Source organism: Pristis pectinata, chromosome 23, assembly GCF_009764475.1.
Source record: "Pristis pectinata isolate sPriPec2 chromosome 23, sPriPec2.1.pri, whole genome shotgun sequence".
Taxonomy (NCBI): Eukaryota; Metazoa; Chordata; class Chondrichthyes; order Rhinopristiformes; family Pristidae; genus Pristis; species Pristis pectinata.
The window spans coordinates 33254249-33270252 of NC_067427.1; the positions used below are offsets into that span (position 1 = coordinate 33254249).

The window sequence follows — 16004 nt, forward strand, 5'->3', positions numbered from 1 at the left end:
GGATACCTGTCCAGTGCCAAGAGTTCTTGCTCTCCGTCATGTCAAAAGAAACACAGGTTTCTGTGAGCAGCACTGACTTTAATGAGACGATGACCCGCGGAATGAGTCCTTGAAAAACCCGGCTGGGCCAAGCTACCTCATTCCTCGGTAATTGAGGCAGCCCAAGCCCACACGCAGCCAGACAGTGTTCAGACATGGGCTGAAAAGTGGATCCACACAAGTGCATGGCAATGGTCATCTCCAACAAGGGCAAGTCTAATCAACCACCCTTCAGATTCAGTGTTATTACCATTACTGATACCCCACTATTAGCATCCTGGGGTCACCACTGACCAGAAACTCAGCTGGATGAGGTGCATGAATACTGGTCAGCAGCTGGGCGTCCTGTGCTGAGTGACTGACCTCCCGACAACTCAAATCACTCCCGCAATTCAAAGACACAACTCAGGAGCTTAATGGAATGCTCCCCGTGGATGAGTGGAGTCCCAGCAACACTTAGGAGGCTCAGTAACATCCAGGACAAAGCAGCTTACTTAACTGGCACTCCATCTACCACACTCAACGTTCATTCCTTCTTGCCTGGACTACTCCCACAGCAGCTCCCAAACCATGACCTCTGTCACCAAAAGGAACAAAGGCTTCAGGCATGTGGGAACTCCACCAACTACAGGTTCCCCTCCAAATCACACATCATCCTGACTTAGAAATATTTTGCCAGATCAAATCCTTCCCCACCAGCACTGTTGGAGAACCTCCAACAGAAGGATCACAGCAGTTCTAGAAGGCAGCTCACCACCTCCACCTCAAAAGCAATTAAAAATGGTCAATTAGTGCAGGTGTTGCCAGCAATGGCGACGTCACAAAACTTAATAAATAAAATTCATGTCTAATTATTATAATCGTCCATATATCACCCGTGGCTCTTCTGTGATTTACTGAGGAAATGATAATTGCTTCTGTGCCAATACACTGCAGACAAGCTCCCAAAGTTACGTGGAGACATTCAAGGTTGATGCAAGAACTTTTTTTGTACCAAGTTCATTGAAACTGTGCTCACCTGTGCTCAACATCCCAGCCATGCTGAACTAGTGAAAAATGTTCTCAATCAAATTTTGAAATATCTGCACTTTCCCTGAATACTAATTAATGCTGGAAATATTTAATGCTATTGGCTCCCTGTTTAATGATTCAATTCATATTATCCATTCCCTGAACTTTAGGTTCCCTTGTCTTCCCTGCAGTTTGTGGCTAGACCACTCGCTTTTGAACAAATCGCGTGTCAGAAGCAAGTGTTACCTGGACCCAGGCAGGAGGAGAATGTTCAAAACACAGCTGACAGGACTTTCCCAACTCTGGGCTGGTGCTGCAACAGAAATAGCTGCTAGCTGTGTGTAACACCAACTCACTTTCATCAATATCCCCTCTTGTTGATCTGGAAGCTCCTGAATCTTGCGATGGATGCCTATTACTCTTTTTGGAACATGTTTGTAAAGAAGTTATCCTGGAACACTACCATTGCCTTCATTGTCTGGTTTCTGCAGTGGCAACTCATTAATTTGTCATGTTTTGGTTGGAAATGTGAACAACTCGCATTAAAGGATATAAGAATCGGAGAGCTGGGAGGAGTTGGCCACTTGATCTCTCAAACCTGCTCTAGTGTTCAATAAAATCGGCTTCTGCATCATTTCCCTTGCTACTCGGAGAGCCTTACTTAATATCCAAAATCTACAGACCATCCTCCCTTCCTCAATACATTCAGCCCCTGAGGCACAACAGCCCTCTGGGTAGGGATTTCCAAACATTCACTATCTCCTGGGTGAAGCTATTTCCTCTGCTGTCTGTACTAGTGACCCCTTATTTTAAGACTCCTGGTTCTAGATACTCCAGGAAACATCATCTCTGCATCCATCCCTTCAAGTTGCTGAAGGATTTTGTATGTTTCATTGAGATCACCTCTCATCCTTCTGAAACATGTCCAATGTGCTTAATCTCTCCGCTCTGATGATTAGACCAGCCCAGGAATAAATCTAACACTATTAGTAAATATCACGTTTTGTTTCTTTAATGGAGAAGACAAAAATATAGTGTAATAGAACATAATATTCCAGGTGTGATTTCACCAGGGCCTGACAGAATTGCAATAAACTGTCTTTACTCTTACACTCAACCACACTTTTTGCCTTCTTAATCACTTCCCATCCCTGGATGCTAACTTGCTGTAATTTGTGTACAAGGACTTCTGGAACCCCAACATCTTTCCATCTCTCACCATTTTAAAGATACGCTGATTTTCGATTTAATGGCTGTCACCTACAATTCAATTGTGTCAAGGAAGTTTCAATAAGAATAAATAATCCTGTGTGATTTGTTAAGTATAATAAGCTTTTTTCACATTTAAAGCATACTGTTCTTCAATAAAAGTAATGTGTTCCTTAATAGCGTAAAATACTCTTTTGCTTTCCAATATAAGTAGCACACACGGTGAGAACCACAAGCACCTGGACTGTGTCTCTGAATATTTATTGCTCGTTTTACAAAGAAGAGAATGACTTGTGTGCCAACCTTTGTTAGTTCTTGTGCATTTGCCAGGTTGTCAACAGCAATGGCCAAGAAGACATTGAGAAGGGTGTCTGTTCACAATGGAGCTAAGGAAATACATTTGCTTTAAGGTCAAAGAATAGCAAAGCGGTTCATAACACATTCCTCTCTCTTGCTCATTTGTTATCTCATATGCACACATTTCATAATTTGGTGGGAGAGGGAGTAGGTTAACAAATGTATCCAGGATTTTAGAGATGAATATCCTTCTTAGCTCAGATTTGACATCAGTACAGCACAGGAACCCACCATGTCTGCACCAACCATGAAGCTAATCTAAACTAATTCCATCTGCTTGCACATGGTCCATCTCGCTCCATTCCCTGCCTGTTCATGTGCCTGTCTAAATGACACATAAACATTGCTATAGCATCTGCTTCCACCATCTCCCCTGGCAGCAAGTTTCAGGTACCTACCATTCTCTGCTTAAGAACCTTGACATCTCCTTTGAACTCTCCCCCTCTCACCCTAAACCTATGCCCTCTAGTATTTCAGATTTCCATCCTGGGAAAAAGACCCTGACTATCTACCCTGTCCATCAGGTTGCCCCTCAGCCTCTGACACTCCAGAGAATCAATCCGAATTTGTCTAATCTCTCCTGACATTTAATACCCTCCAATCAAGGCAACATTCTCATGAACCTCTTTTGCACCTTCTCCAAAGTGTCCACATCCTTCCTATAGTGTGGTGACCAGAACTGCACACAATACTCCAAATGTGGTCGAACCAAAGTTTAATACAGCTGCAACATGAATTCCCAACTTTTATATTCAATGCCCTGAGTGATGAAGGTAAGCATACTGTATGCCTTCTTTACCACCCTATACACTTGTGTTGCCACTTTCAGGGAGCTATGAATTTGCATCCCAAGATCCCTCTGTACATCAGTGTTGTTAACTGTCCTGCCATTTACTGTATACTTTCCTCTTGCACTTAACCTCCCAAAATGCAACACCTCACACTTGTCCAGATTAAACTGCATCTGCCATTTCTCTGCCCAAATTTCCAACTGAGCTATATCCTGATGTATTCTTTGACAACCTTCCTCAGTATCCACAACTACACCAATTTCATGTCGTTTGCAATCAGAGCACATACATTTCCATCCAAATCATTTATCTATATTATAAACAGCAGAGGTCCCAATACTGATCCTTGTGGAACATCACTTGTTACAACCTCCAGTCAGAAAAATACCCTTCTCCCACTGCCCTCTGCCTTCTATGACCAAACCAATTTTGGATCTAATTTACTAATTCACCATGGATACCATGTGACTTAATCTTCTGGACCAGCCCGTGTCGACAGCATCCACTGCCGTACCCTCAGTAACTGTTACCCTGGAGATTTATGCCATTCAGTGAACTGAGGATTAGAAATCCTCCACAGTGGTAGAAGCCAACATGTAACTAAAGATAAAGCTGTGATCAACTGGAATTTAATACAATTGATTTTTGAGCACTGGGGGAGTCAAGAGGTGTGGGGATTGGACGAGGATGGGGATTGGTCATAACATTGTTGAAACAGCAAAGCCCATTTCACTTTGCTCAGAGTACTGACCACAAGTTAAAGGATACAGTTACCAAATAGTGTCAAGATAATAAAATAAACAGATGAAAACATTCCCTTTTTCACTCCTCCTTGTGATTCAATTCCAAAATACATAACCGCATTCCAATCTTCTCCTGTCAGGATCTGCGGAATTAACAATTAACAAATAAAATCCATCAATTAATTGCACTCATCATCATATTGATTGAAAGTTCCAATGATTCTAAAGATTTTGTTACTTAGAAATGTATTCTCAAGATTAAGTGCAGATAACCCACATGGACATATTTAAAAACTAAAATCTCCACTTTTGGAATGTTAATGTTTTAATTTGTATTTTGTATTATTGGAAACAAGTTCGGATGCAGCCTCAGGGTCACACTGTGCTCTCAGTGAGGGAACAGGCAGGATCCAGCAATGGGATAAACTAAGTGGGAATTGCCTGTGTTTACTATTCAAACACATCGTCAATGCCCGGATATCCGTTGGATATGGATGTATTGCTGTATTGCCAATATAATTATCAGTTCTATGATGGTTAGCACAACTCATTTTGAAAGTGCTCCCTTGTAAGGAGCAAAGAAGCAGGACTTAGTCTGAGATGGTGGTTTCTCTGAACGTTGCGTCCGGGACCATAGAGAAAGGAACAGACTACTGTTAACAGCACAACACCACTGGAGACCAGGCTGGATGTCCCTGTTGCTCCCCCAGGCCTGAGGCACCTTGAAGCATGGACCATGTGAGCTGCCTCTGTGCCCCAAGCCCACACTCTCGTGTAGGATGGTCGGATGCAGAGATCCGTCCGCAGTCTGGGTCCGACACAAAGCTGGCTGGCACCCCAGGCCTGGAGTGGTTGCAAATGTGATCCTCGGGTGGGGTCCAAGGGAGGGAGGTGGGGTGGGAGGGGGGGAAGGGTTGTTCATCTAGACAATATAAAGGCAACATACACTGACTTCAATGGAAAAGGAAACACACTGAAATGTAATCAGAGTTCTGTATCCACCCCGCTTCTAGGAAACCCCACATGACCATTTGCAATCCCAGTCTACCAATAGAAAGCAGTGGAGCCTTTATTATTTCATTTTTTGAACAGGGTGAAGAAATGCATATTTCCCTCTGTGGCATTGTTCACTGCTTATTCATACATTCTGTCCTGTTTCACCACTTGTTCAGACCACCTGCTTTTTCAAGAGGAGAAGCATCTCATGTGATTATGTGAGGCAGGCACAGTAGTGTAGCGGTTAGCGTAGCGTTATTACTGCGCCAGCAAGCTGGGTTCAATTCCCACAGCTGTCTGTGAGGAGTTTGTACGTTCTCCCCGTGTCTGCGTGGGTTTCCTCCGGGTGCTCTGGTTTCCTCCCACATTCCAAAGACATACGGGTTAGGAAGTTGTGGACATGTTATGTTAGCACCGGAAGCGTGGCGACACTTGCGGGCTGCCCCCAGAACACTCTACACACAGATGCATTTTACTGTGTGTTTCAATGTATATGTGACTAATAAAGAAATCTTATCTCTCTTATCTCTGAATACTAAACACAGGCAATGGCAATACATCCATATCCAACGGATATCCAGGCATTGACGATGTGTTTGAACATTAAACACAGGCAATTCCCACTTAGTTTATCCCATTGCTGGATCCTGCCTGATCCCTCACTGAGAGCACATTCTCTGCTGTGATCTTTGACTCTTGTGAAAGGCGTCCCAGAGAAAGGTGAGCTCAGATTGTTGGATTTTACAGGAGTAGCTGGTTAAACTACACCTGGCTGGTTAAAATACACCTGAGAAGGTATCCAGCATAACATGTGATGGCTCATTGCAAAATATAGGTTTCCGATCATTGCTTAACTTGTCAATAATCATTTTAATAATGCTGTTCCTCACTACGTCATACATCACAGCTGATCACGATCCGGTAAACTGCATTAAATCACGTCCTAATATCTCACAACGATTATCTTCAACTATCTTGTAACCTATGTTTGTCTTTGTACAGGATTCCATTGCTGCATTCCAGAGGCAAGGGTGCTGCTTCATCAGGCCCTGGCTGAAACCTTTCTCGTCTTGTAATATTCTTCTTCGAGCACAAGGCTGAAGTGTCTCCAATCAGAGGTTTTGAGTGGACGAACCACCACCTTCTGATGCCCCACCATTGCAGAAGCCAATCTTCAGCCAGTTCGACCCACTGATACAAGAAACAGCTGGATCGAGGGGTGCTGGGGAAACCCAAACTGAGCACTGGTAAACAACGGTGAGTTGCTGTATCACACCTTGTACGTGGGAAACACTGCAGGCAAAGGCAGTAGGACCATTCATCAAACACACTGTTGTTCTGAAGACCTGCACTCCTGAACTAGTCTCACCTCCAGCCACGTTGTTCCAGTGCAGTTACATCACAGGCATCTATCTCACAAACTGGAAAATTGCCATGTACGTAATGCCAACAAATTCAATGGAGACACAAGAGACTGCAGATGCTGGAATCTGGAGCAACAAACAATCTGCTGGACGAACTCAGCGGGTTGAGCAGCGTCTGTGGAGCGACGGGAATTGTCGACGCTTCAGGTTGAAACCCTGTATCAGGACTAAGAGTGGAGAGGGAAGGTAGCCAGTATAAAGAGGCGCAGGGGAGGGGTGGGGCTGGGACAGAGAAGCAGGCGCACGATAGATGGAGGCAGACACAAAAAAGGCAGGTGGAGCCAGGTTGGAGGAGGGGAGGGTGAAGGTGGAGACAGTGAGGAGGGTGGTAAGCAGGAGCACAAAGCCTACCTGAAACTGGAAAACTCAGTGTTCATACCATTGGGTAGTAGACTATCCAGGGAGAATGCGAGGTGTTGTTCCTTTAGTTTGCGTTGGGCTCACCCTGGCAGCGGAGAAGGCAAAGGATGGACAGGTCGGCGTGGGAAGGAGAAGGGGAATTGAAATGGAATGGAACTGGGAGCTCAGAATGGCCACAATGGACAACTTCAATTAATTACTGCCCTGTCAGCTTCCTCTCAAACATCGGCAGAATGGTGAAAGGTAACACTGACAATATGATCCACTGCTGGGCTTCAGACACCATCATATCTTTGGCAAAAATTTGAACCAAAGGGCTGAATTGCAGAGGTGAATAGGGAATGAGCACAGTTGCCAGCAGTTGATCCAGTGTGGCGTGAAGTGAGTGGAAATCAAAGGGGAAGTCTTCAATTGGCTGAAGTCACATTGAGCACAAGGAAAGAACATGGGGGTTTTGAAGGGCAATCACTTCCGCCCTTGGGCTAGGCTCAAACATTTTTATCAACTTCATCAATGATCATCTCTTGATCATAAGAAGGACCGTTTGCTGATGTGTTCACAGTTCCTCAGAAGTCTACCCACGCATGCAACAATATTAGAATGTGGGCTGTTGCGTGGAAAGAAAAACCCATTTGCCAGGCAATGAAGATCTCCAACAAGCAAGGGTCCAATCCCATTCCTTTGACCTACGGCAATACCACCACCAAGTCTCCCACTTTCAACATCCTGAGGGTCATCATTGACTGGAAACCGAACAGAACTGGCCACACAAAATCAGCAGCAGATCTGAGTTGGTTATCTGCAGTGACTCCCAAGAGCCTTCCTACCATCTAGAGAGCACAAGTCAGGCCCATAATGGCTTGCGTTCCACTCGCCTAGATGAATGAAGCAAAAACATTAAGAAACTCCACACCATCCAGCCCACCTTATTGCATCTCATACGCCAAACTAAACAGTTAATCTCTCCATTTTGGCCCACTGTGGCAACAGTGTATACCATGTAGAACTTCCCATTATCACCTACCAAGGCTGCTTTAACAGCATGTCCTAACCAAACAGCCCCTCCCAACACGGAGGACAAGACCTGCAGGTTCCCCACCAAATGATGCATCATCCTGACTTGGAAATCTCTCACCATTCCTTCACTGGCCCTTGGTCTCGATCCGGAGAATCCTTCCCACTGTTTCAAGGCAGTGCCTCACCTCTACCTTCTCAAGGACATTCAGGAGTGGGGATTAAATGTGTAACCAATGCCTACATTTAATAACTACCTCCCTCCTCGGGAGATGACTGACGTGGTTGAGCAAGCTACACACGCTCTCTGGTTCACTGCACACACAAGCCTTTGTAGAGGAACCTTTGAAGGTGATCCTTTCCTCAGTCCATATTATGGCTGTAACCACAAGCCAGCCATTAGGATCAGGAGATGTCTTATTGAATTATTAGCCCTGTGCTTGATCTTCTGAATGTTGTACACCCAGCTGTTGCATGCATTTACTTTCATTTTCATGGTGCACTATTGAGGGTGAAAGACCCAGAAAACAAATGAAGCACCAAATGCTTTGTGGTCAATGTTACTCAGTGCTAATGTTCATTACATTCTGCCATCAAATGTAAAAAAGGAGGTGTGATTAAAAAGCAAAAATAATTATAAAAAGAATTTCAGTCATTAAAAACTTTATATTATTTTTACCTGGAACACAGTGAGAATTGCAGCCGGAAATGTGTCAAAGTTTGTTGGAGGGGTTCCATCTTCAAAATTAAACCTGGAGATGAATAAAACCACATGCAATTTAGCCCCTGTTGCACTGCAGATAGCTCTGTAAGTCCCAAGAGCAGGGCAGCAATATCAAAGGGACAAACACTGAAAAAAAACATGGCTTGGTACAAAGACTCTCAGACAAAACTTGCAAAGTGTTTCACAATGTCCCGTGGCTGTGGGGAGTAGACCAGGCAGGCAAACTGGGAACCCTGGATGGACTGAGTGTTGTTCCACACTGTGAAACTATGTGTTGTGGATTTTTAGAATGCACCCGCAAACAAGAGGTGTCAGTGTGGGTTGCACTGAGCATAGTTAAAGGAACCCACCATCTGAAGTTACTCAACCATTAAACCTTGCCAAACTATTGTAATTATTTAATAATGACCAACATTGTAATTATGTGACATACCCAAATTGTGGTTTTATGTAAGAAATCATTTCACCTTGGATTTTTTTCTCTATTTTGGAAAACCTTTCTTTTTCCTCCTCAAACTGTACCTTTAATTTAGTTCAGCAATAAGACGTAACCAAAAAACGGTTCAAATTCACCAGAGGGTAACTTACTGTCCCCCGAAGAGCTGCATTCCGAGTAAGGCAAAGACCACAATGAACAGGAAGAGCAGGAACAGCAAGCTGATAATGGACTTCATTGAATTCAGCAGAGACACCACCAGGTTGCGCAATGAGTTCCAGTACCTTTAAAAACATAGACTGATTGGTTTACCAAAGTAACCACAAGAACAACATTCTTTTCCTATCTCATCTGGTATGCAAATCCAAAATGAAGGTATGCAAGCTACTCCATACTTATCAATCTTTGTAAGATTGAAATGTAACCAGAAAATGCTGGAAAAACTCAGCAGGTCAGGCAGCATCAATGGGAAGAGAAACAGGTAACATTTCAGGTCTGGGACCCTTCACTGGTACTGAGAAAGAGAGAAAAGAAGTTAGGCTAAGTAGCAGAGGAGGTGGGGGAGTGAATTAAGGGCAGCTAAGCTCCCTTGTTTGTGTAACTAATGTGTTTAGTCTGGTCTATACTGGGACAAGTCCAGCAGGTCAGACTATGTAACTGGCAGAAAATGGGATGGCAGGCAAAAATGGCCAGTTCTGATACAAACAGAAAGAAAGAACAAGTTATTTTGGTTGGAGAACTGAACATGGAGTCCTGCAGGCTGCATCGAACCCAGGCAGGAGACAAGGTGTTATGTCGAAAGTTTGTGTTGGGCCTCGTTGTAACAGTGCAGGAGGCCACAGACAGGGTAGGACTGGGAAACAGTATTATAGTGGCAGGCAGCAGAAGCTCAGGGTCACTACTATGGACTGACCACACGTGCTGCACAAAGTGATCACCCAATGTCAACACCAATTAGATTAGTACATTTGACTGGAAGAAGTGCATGTGAATTTCTGCTTCAGCTGGAAAAATATTTGGGTTGCCAGATGTTGGGAATGGAAGAGGTTGCACCTCCTGTGGTTTCATGGGGAGACGTAGGTGGGAAGGGAAGTGCGGACCAGGGAGTTGTGAAGGGAATGATCCATACAAAACGTTGAAAGGGAAGGGAGGGGAATACATCTCGAGTGATGGAATCCTTTTGGAGTTGGCAGAAACAGCTCTATGAAACTGAACCTGTTTTAAAGTGAATTACTGGATGAACATTGATGACATTAGAATGTTGAGTGTTCATTACCGGGAGTGACATCTTTGGAACTGACTGAGATCATTCACATTGATATGTGTAAACTACTTGCTGAAATAACAGGTGTTTGGCCATTTTATTTTGAGGAACTAATTATGGAGATTTCACACAAGTAAGGTTGGCTTTACAATTCACTTTAAAAAGATGTTCAATGCATGAAAAAGAGTGGCTCATCGATTCATAATTGGAGGGGGTTGGGAACAAGTGATTGCTGCAGAGCTGTGGTGAGGCTTAAATTCTAATAACAAGAAAAACACTTCTCATATTGGCATCGAAGTAACTGAATAATAAACCACTAACAGTTACAAAAAATGCCAGCTTTCAATATGTCGTAATATATGCAGAGGAAATATGCAAGGAAAGTTGCCAGGCTGTGGACTTAATTGGATCGCTTGTTCACAGAGTTCACACAGGCAGAATAAGCTGCTTTTAACACTGTAGTATATTACAGTTCTAATGTCTAGAAATTCTGTTGTTAAACATACAATTTAACAACCAAACAATTGTCGTCCACTCAGCTCCTGGAGACTGATCCACATTCAACGGTGATCTAACTGTAGCCCCAACTCCACATGTCCATCTACCTTTAGTAACCTTTCACCCTTTGCTTGTCAAGAACTTTACCAACTCTGCCTTCAAAATACTTAAAAGACTTTGCTTCCAACACGGTAGTGTAGTGGTTAGCGTAACGCTTTACAGCACCAGTGAGCCAGGTTCAATTCCGGCCGCTGTCTTTAAGGAGTTTGTACATTCTCCCCGTATCTGCGTGGGTTTCCTCCGGGTGCTCCGGTTTCCTCCCACATTCCAAAGACGTACGGGTTAGGAAGTTGTGGGCGTGCTATGTTGGCGCCGGAAGCGTGGCGACACTTGCAGGCTGCCCCCAGAACACTCTACGCAAAAGGTGTATTTAACTGTGTGTTTCAATGGACATGTGACTAATAAAGATCTTATCTTGTTAAGAGATTTCCAAAGACCAGCCAAGACAAAAACTTCACATTTTTAAATGGTTGCTCTGGTTTGAATGGTTCATAAGACCAAACGTTCCCTGTCAGAAACCTCAGCATCTTAAATGCTTCAATCTAGTCACCTCTCACTCTGCTCCACTCAAGCAGATTTAAGCCTAACCTGTTCAACCTGCCTGTTATAAGTATCTCATAAACATTCCCTGAACTGCTTCCAATGTACTAACATTCTTCCTTAAGTCAGTCGACTCCAGAAATGTATCATCAATGCCCCATGTAACTAAAGCATAACCACTCTACCCCTGGAATCAATTCCCTTTGCAATAAACGGCAGCATCCTGTTAAGCTTTCCTAATTATTCATATACCACTCATGAAGAAGGCATGTCAGCAGCTCAACTTTGTTAGGAGTTTGAGGAGATTTGGTATATCACCAAAGACCCTTGCAAATTTCTACAGCTGTACGGTGGAGAGCATTCTGACTGGTTACATCACCACTTAGTATGGAGGGTCCAATGCACAGGATCACAAGAGGCTGCAGAGGGTTGTAGACTCAGTCAGCTCCATCACGGGCACAACCCTCCCCATCATCGAGGACATCTTCAAGAGGCGGTGCCTCAAGAAGGCGGCATCCATCACTGAGGACCCTCACCATCCGGGACATGCCCTCTTCTCGTTACTGCCATCGGGGAGGAGGTACAGGAGCCTGAAGACCCACACTCAACGATTCAGGAACGATTCAGGAATTCAGCTTCTTCCCCTCCGCTATCAGATTTCTGAACGGTCCATGAACACTGCCTCATTATTCCTTTTTTTTGCAGTATTTATTTATTTTGTAATTTATAGATTTTCATGTCGTTGCACTGTACTGCTACCGCAGAACAACAAATTTCACGTCATATGTCAGTGAGAATAAATTTGATTCTGATACCAGCCTTTAGTGAATCATTCAGTGGGACACACAGATCCCTCAACATTTTCAGATCCCTGATATACGTTTCTAAAATTATGAGAGGCAGAGACAGGGTAGACAGTCAGAACCTTTCTCCTCAGGTAGAAATGTCAAGTACTAGAGAACATGCATTTAAAGTGAGAGGGGGAAATTTGAAAGGAGTTGTGTGGGGCAAGTTTTTTTATGCAGAGGGTGGTGGGTGCCTGGAACTGGCTGCCGGGGAGGTGGTGGAGGCAGATGGGACAGTGGTGTTGAAGAGACTGTTAGATAGTCATATGAATGGTTCTGGTCTCACCCAACCTTAGGCTTTTCCCGCCTCAGGTTGGGTGAGACTAGAACTAGAGGACATAGGTTTAGGGTGAAAGGTGAAATAATTAAGGGGAACCTGAGGGGGAGCTACTTCACTCAGAGGGTGGTGCGAGTGTGGAACGAGCTGCCGGCAGAAGTAGTGGATGCGGGTTCAATTGTAACGTTTAAGAGAAGTTTGGATAGGTACATGGATGGGAGGGGTTTAGAGAATCATGATCAGGGTGCAGGTAGATGGGACTAGGCCGAAGATCAGGCCGGCATGGACTAGATGGGCCGAAGGGCCTGTTTCTGTGCTGTACTGCTCTATGATTCTCAACAATCTCTCGTCAGTTCTGTAACATACTTCTTTCTTTTTATTTTTCCTACCTAAATGGACACATTCATAATTTTTCCCATTAAACTCAAGTTGCCAGATCTTTGCCCACTCTTTATCCTATCTATACCCCTCTGCAGCCTCATGTCCTCTTCATATTTCATTTCCTGCTAATCCCTGTTCATCCACAAGTTAAGCACAAGCGGTTAGCGTGACGCTATTACAGCGCTAGTGATCCAGGTTCAATTCTCGCCGCTGTCTGCAAGGAGTTTGTACGTTCTCCCTGTGACTGCGTGGGCTTCCCCCGGGTGCTCCGGCTTCCTCGCACATTCCAAAGTCGTACGGCTCAGGAAGTTGTGGGCATGCTATGTTGGCGCCGGAAACGTGGCGACACTTGCGGGCTGCCCCCAGAACACTCTACGCAAAAAAAAATGCATTTCACTGTGTGTTTCAGTGTACATGTGACTAATAAAGAAACCTTCTGTGCCTTCTTTCAAGTTGTAAGACTGAGGCCTCCCCCCTCAACCCTGTGGCAGACCACACATTACACCTTGCCAACTAGAAAAAGACTGCTTATGTCTTCTCTGTTAGCCAGGCAATCTTCTAACTTCACCAACATGTCACACCACAGGCTTCTGTCTTTTGCAATAACCTTTGGTGCGTCACTTATCAAATGATTTCTGGAAATCTAAATACACTATGATGTTTGTAGACAATCAATTTCAGGAGTATGTAATAGAGAATCCTTTTACATAAAACCATCAGAAGAACTCAGTGACTTGTGACACTGGGGCCCATTATATAGAACATAGAACAGAGAGTAAGTAGCACAGTGTAAGAACAGTACCTTTGGCCTACGACGTTGTGCTGAACTCATTAAGCTAATGATGCCTCATTAAACTGTAAGAGAGTGTGTTGATCTGGCGTCTCAACTTGAAGGGATCCATGCCAGTTATGCAATGAGGCACTCTGTCCCAATGTTTCAGTGCTCATAATGTCCAGGACACCAGGAATTATATGCACTGTGTGGCATCTTTTCATATTTCCATATGACATTGGAGGCCATTCAACCCCTCAAATCTATGTCAGTTTACAAGGCAATCCCATTCCCCCACTAGTTTTCCCTGAAACTTACTCTCCTCATATTTTCATCAGGTTACCAGCACCCACACTGTGCCACCCTGAGAGACGATTGGTGGGGTTGGGCTAAGACCTGGGTGGGGAAGGGAGCATACCAGACAGGGTGGCAGTGGTGGAGAAGGCTGGGTGGCTGTGGGGGGAGTATGGTGGGACAGAGACAGGTTCCAGGTGCGGAGAACGACTGTTTGGGGAGAGAAGTAAGGCAATGGGAGTGGGTGAAGGAGAGGATCTGGGAAGCTGAAGCTGGGGAGATTCTCAGGGGAGGAAGGTTGATCAGTTAGGGCAAGGTTTGGTGGGATCGGAGATACAATCAGGTTGGGCGTTCTAGAGGATGTCGACGTGGCAATGGGGTCAGTCAGTAGCAATGAAAGAGAACGCAACATTCCATGAAGATGGGTGCATTGGATTCCCCAGCAGCAAACCAGTAGGCTTGGGCATTGGCTGACACAGAAGTAGATCTTAACCCTCCAGGTAAGACTGCTGCAACATTTAGGGCTGGTGCCATCTGTGGGCCTGGTAATATTTTGTACAAATGCTATAAGACGAGCGTTGTTCGCCCTTTGAGGTGAGTGTGCTTGGCCGTGAACAATGTGCGTCCGTGCCCGTTGTGCACAGGACCAAGGGCAAAGACCTACTGCGATACAAACTGCCCAACTGCAACTTTGCTGCAGATAAAGTAGATCCAGTGGAGTCGTCTTGTGCAGACTGTCCCTCTGTAAGAATGCCAGTGAAGGGTAATACTATATTAAGAACATTTTTATAGTATTGGTAATTAAAATGTTGTTACTGATGTGACATTATCAGAACTAAGTTAACGCCAAGCAGAAGACTTCTGAATCCCGCAGCACATTGGACAGGTGGTACTGAGTCCCAGAAATATGAGTTGATTCAAGGTCTATTAAAAGGGAACTGGATCAACATATATCGATGAGCTCGGCTGAGGGCTGGAGAGATAGCATTATTGTTCAATTTATGTTCCACATGGAAAACTGGTAAGAAAAGTATTTCTTAATGTCAGAGATGTTATTAGCGATTGTGGTACAGTTGCAGGAATAATGAGACAGTTCGATCCAAGAGCCAACACAGGTACAATGGGCCAAATGGCCTCCTTGAATGGAGGAGTCCATGGGTTCCATGCATTGCAGGAATTACAGATGAACTGGGACATTAGAAAATCATCGATGGACTTGGGATCTATCATATTTGATTGATCACATATCCTTCTCTCACTATGACCCTCAGCTTTTATTCTGAGAATTTTTTATTCACAGGCTGAGCCAGCATTTCATTGCCCTTGAGATGGTGGTGGTGAGCTGCCTTTTTCATCCGCTGCAGTCCTTGAGGTTGGGTACACCCACAACGCTGTTAGGGAGGGAGCTCCAGGATTTTGGCCCAGTGACAGTGAAGGAATGGTGATATATTTTCAAGTCAGGATGGTGTGTGGCTCGGAGGTGGTGGTCCCCGGGCTTTTACTGCCCTTGTCCTTCCAGCTGGTAGAGGTTGTGGGTTTGGAAGGTGCTGTCGAAGGAGTCTATTCAAGTAGTGAGGATAATTTGTAGTTAGAGAGTTAACAATGCACATGGTATGTTTAAGCACATTGATCTTTTTATAACTCGGTGTTTGCAACCATGAGACAATGAGACCACTGACCTGAGTCAACCAGAAATATCAATATCAGGACATGCTGACACCCATTGGAACAATTACAATACCAGATGAATATTTTCAGATGGAAATAAAATCTAAACAGTTCCAAATTTTTAAGAAAAAAATGGCAGGTTAAAGTAAACCTGGGGCAGGTTAAAACCAACTGTATTAAGGTCATTGAGGTTACGTGGGGCTGCAGGTTTAACAAAGAGTTAGTGGCATTGCCTATCACAGACTGAACTTCTATTGCAAACTAAAGTTTAAAAAAATGTGAAAGGAAAATTTACAACAAT

At 44.3% G+C, this 16004-nt stretch overlaps 1 protein-coding gene across 1 annotated transcript in view; it reads right to left on the bottom strand.

Annotated features, from left to right (window-relative positions):
- Positions 1–16004, bottom strand: part of cacna1ba (calcium channel, voltage-dependent, N type, alpha 1B subunit, a) — a 645315-nt gene that overhangs the window by 155320 nt on the left and 473991 nt on the right. The window contains 4 exon segments of the mRNA XM_052037346.1: positions 2563–2630; positions 4176–4293; positions 8624–8696; positions 9257–9388. Of these exon segments, the coding sequence (XP_051893306.1) occupies positions 2563–2630; positions 4176–4293; positions 8624–8696; positions 9257–9388 (391 nt within the window).